Source organism: Triticum dicoccoides, chromosome 7B (genome assembly GCF_002162155.2).
Source record: "Triticum dicoccoides isolate Atlit2015 ecotype Zavitan chromosome 7B, WEW_v2.0, whole genome shotgun sequence".
Lineage (NCBI taxonomy): Eukaryota > Viridiplantae > Streptophyta > Magnoliopsida > Poales > Poaceae > Triticum > Triticum dicoccoides.
In genome coordinates this window covers 653,900,075-653,901,539 of record NC_041393.1, presented here as the reverse complement: position 1 = coordinate 653,901,539, position 1,465 = coordinate 653,900,075, and the positions used below count along the sequence as shown (strand labels likewise).

General features: G+C 48.2%; 1 protein-coding gene across 1 annotated transcript; it reads right to left on the bottom strand.

Moving 5' to 3' along the window:
- Positions 1-320: 320 nt before the first annotated feature.
- LOC119336574 (auxin-responsive protein SAUR71-like) lies at positions 321-841 on the bottom strand. Its single transcript, XM_037608621.1, has one exon. The coding sequence runs from the start codon at positions 753-755 to the stop codon at positions 465-467; it is 291 nt and encodes a 96-aa protein (XP_037464518.1). The 5' UTR covers positions 756-841; the 3' UTR covers positions 321-464.
- Between the last annotated feature and the right edge of the window lie 624 nt (positions 842-1,465).

The window sequence follows — 1,465 nt, the reverse complement described above, 5'->3', positions numbered from 1 at the left end:
CGGCTCACCAACCGATTTTTCCGGCGAACCTGCACCCCGAACCATCACCTTCTTGCTCGCCTCCGGCGGCCACAACTTGTTCCTGGTCGTGGCCTTGCCGGTGTCCTTGGGCCTTGATACCGCTCGCCCCGGCGGCCACAGTGTTGCGCCTTGAATCGAGTTATGCAAAGAAAATTTTCACCCCGCTTACATATAACCAACATGAATATTTAATTATTTCACTTGTTGAGGAAAAAATATTTCACTTGTTATTTCTGACAAGAGGTCCAACGTAAATTACAATGCGCGTTATAAAGCGCACATGCATACATATGGCAACCCTCTCATGTAAATCACCATCCAGAGAAAACAAAAGGCAAAAGAGAAGACAGCAGGCGTAGGAGAGTCAACGAGTGAACGGCACCAAAAAATCGCTCCTTAATTACCTGAAGAAGTCGATAACTGGAGAATTAACTAACTGCTAATCAGTAGCCCTTGGAGACGGCGGCGGTGGTGAGCGCCTGCCTGAACTGGTGGATGGCGCAGGGGACGCGGAGGATGCCCTCCTGCTTGTACCCGAACTCTTGCGCCGCCATCTCCAGCAGCACCGCCAGCGAAGGGTGCCGCAGCGTCTCTACCCGCACCACGAACCGCTCGCATTCCTCGTCGCTGTCGCCGTCGCCCACCACCAGCACAAGCACGCACCCGCGTGGCACACCGCTGCTGCCGTCGCTCACCCGGTCCGAGAAACTCAGCCGCCGGATCAGCTCCCTCATCGTCGGTGGATCGCTGACGAACGTAGGAGATACTAGCTAGTATATATATGTAGCTAGCTGTTAGCTAGAGATTAGATTTCGATCGATGTGAATTTACATGTGTGTAATATGTATTGCTTGGCTTTGGCTTGGGGCTCTCCTTTTATAGGCGATGGAATGTTTGATTGGATCAAGAGTACTCCAGAGCATGTGGTTACTGGTTAGAGAGAGAAAGAGAGAGAGAGAGAGAGAGAGAGAACGTTTACTGTTCTGTGGTGGCGTTGCAGTCGTGGCTGGGGTCAACCTCCACTGGCTTCAAACATGTTGGCTATCATATCTTGAGTCTCTTTGAAAAATATGACCATGGAATTTGGTTAGCTGCCCCTACACGCATTTGGCTAGCTTAGCTAATTAGACTCGGCTGGTCGGCCTGCTAGAATTTTAAAAGTTGAAACAGCTCGTGCATGTGGGATGTAAATGACGCAATAAACAGGGGCGTAAGTCCCCTTTAGTTATCTTCAGTTAGCTCGATAGTTAATTTTCTCAGAAAAAAGTTTTATTGAACTGTTAGACTGATAAGTGGGCTTAAACGGGTCCGTTTACATCCCTACATGCATGGGAATGAATGTTTTTACAGAGCGAAATGAACATGTAGCAGCGGAGATTTGTTTCTTGAAATAAACATTAATTAATGTGTATACTCCCTCTGTTCCTAATTATGAGATGTTTTA

What these genes read in the sequence shown, in the direction of transcription:
- LOC119336574 (XM_037608621.1), bottom strand. Translation starts at nt 755, where the DNA reads ATGAGGGAGCTGATCCGGCGGCTGAGTTTCTCGGACCGGGTGAGCGAC.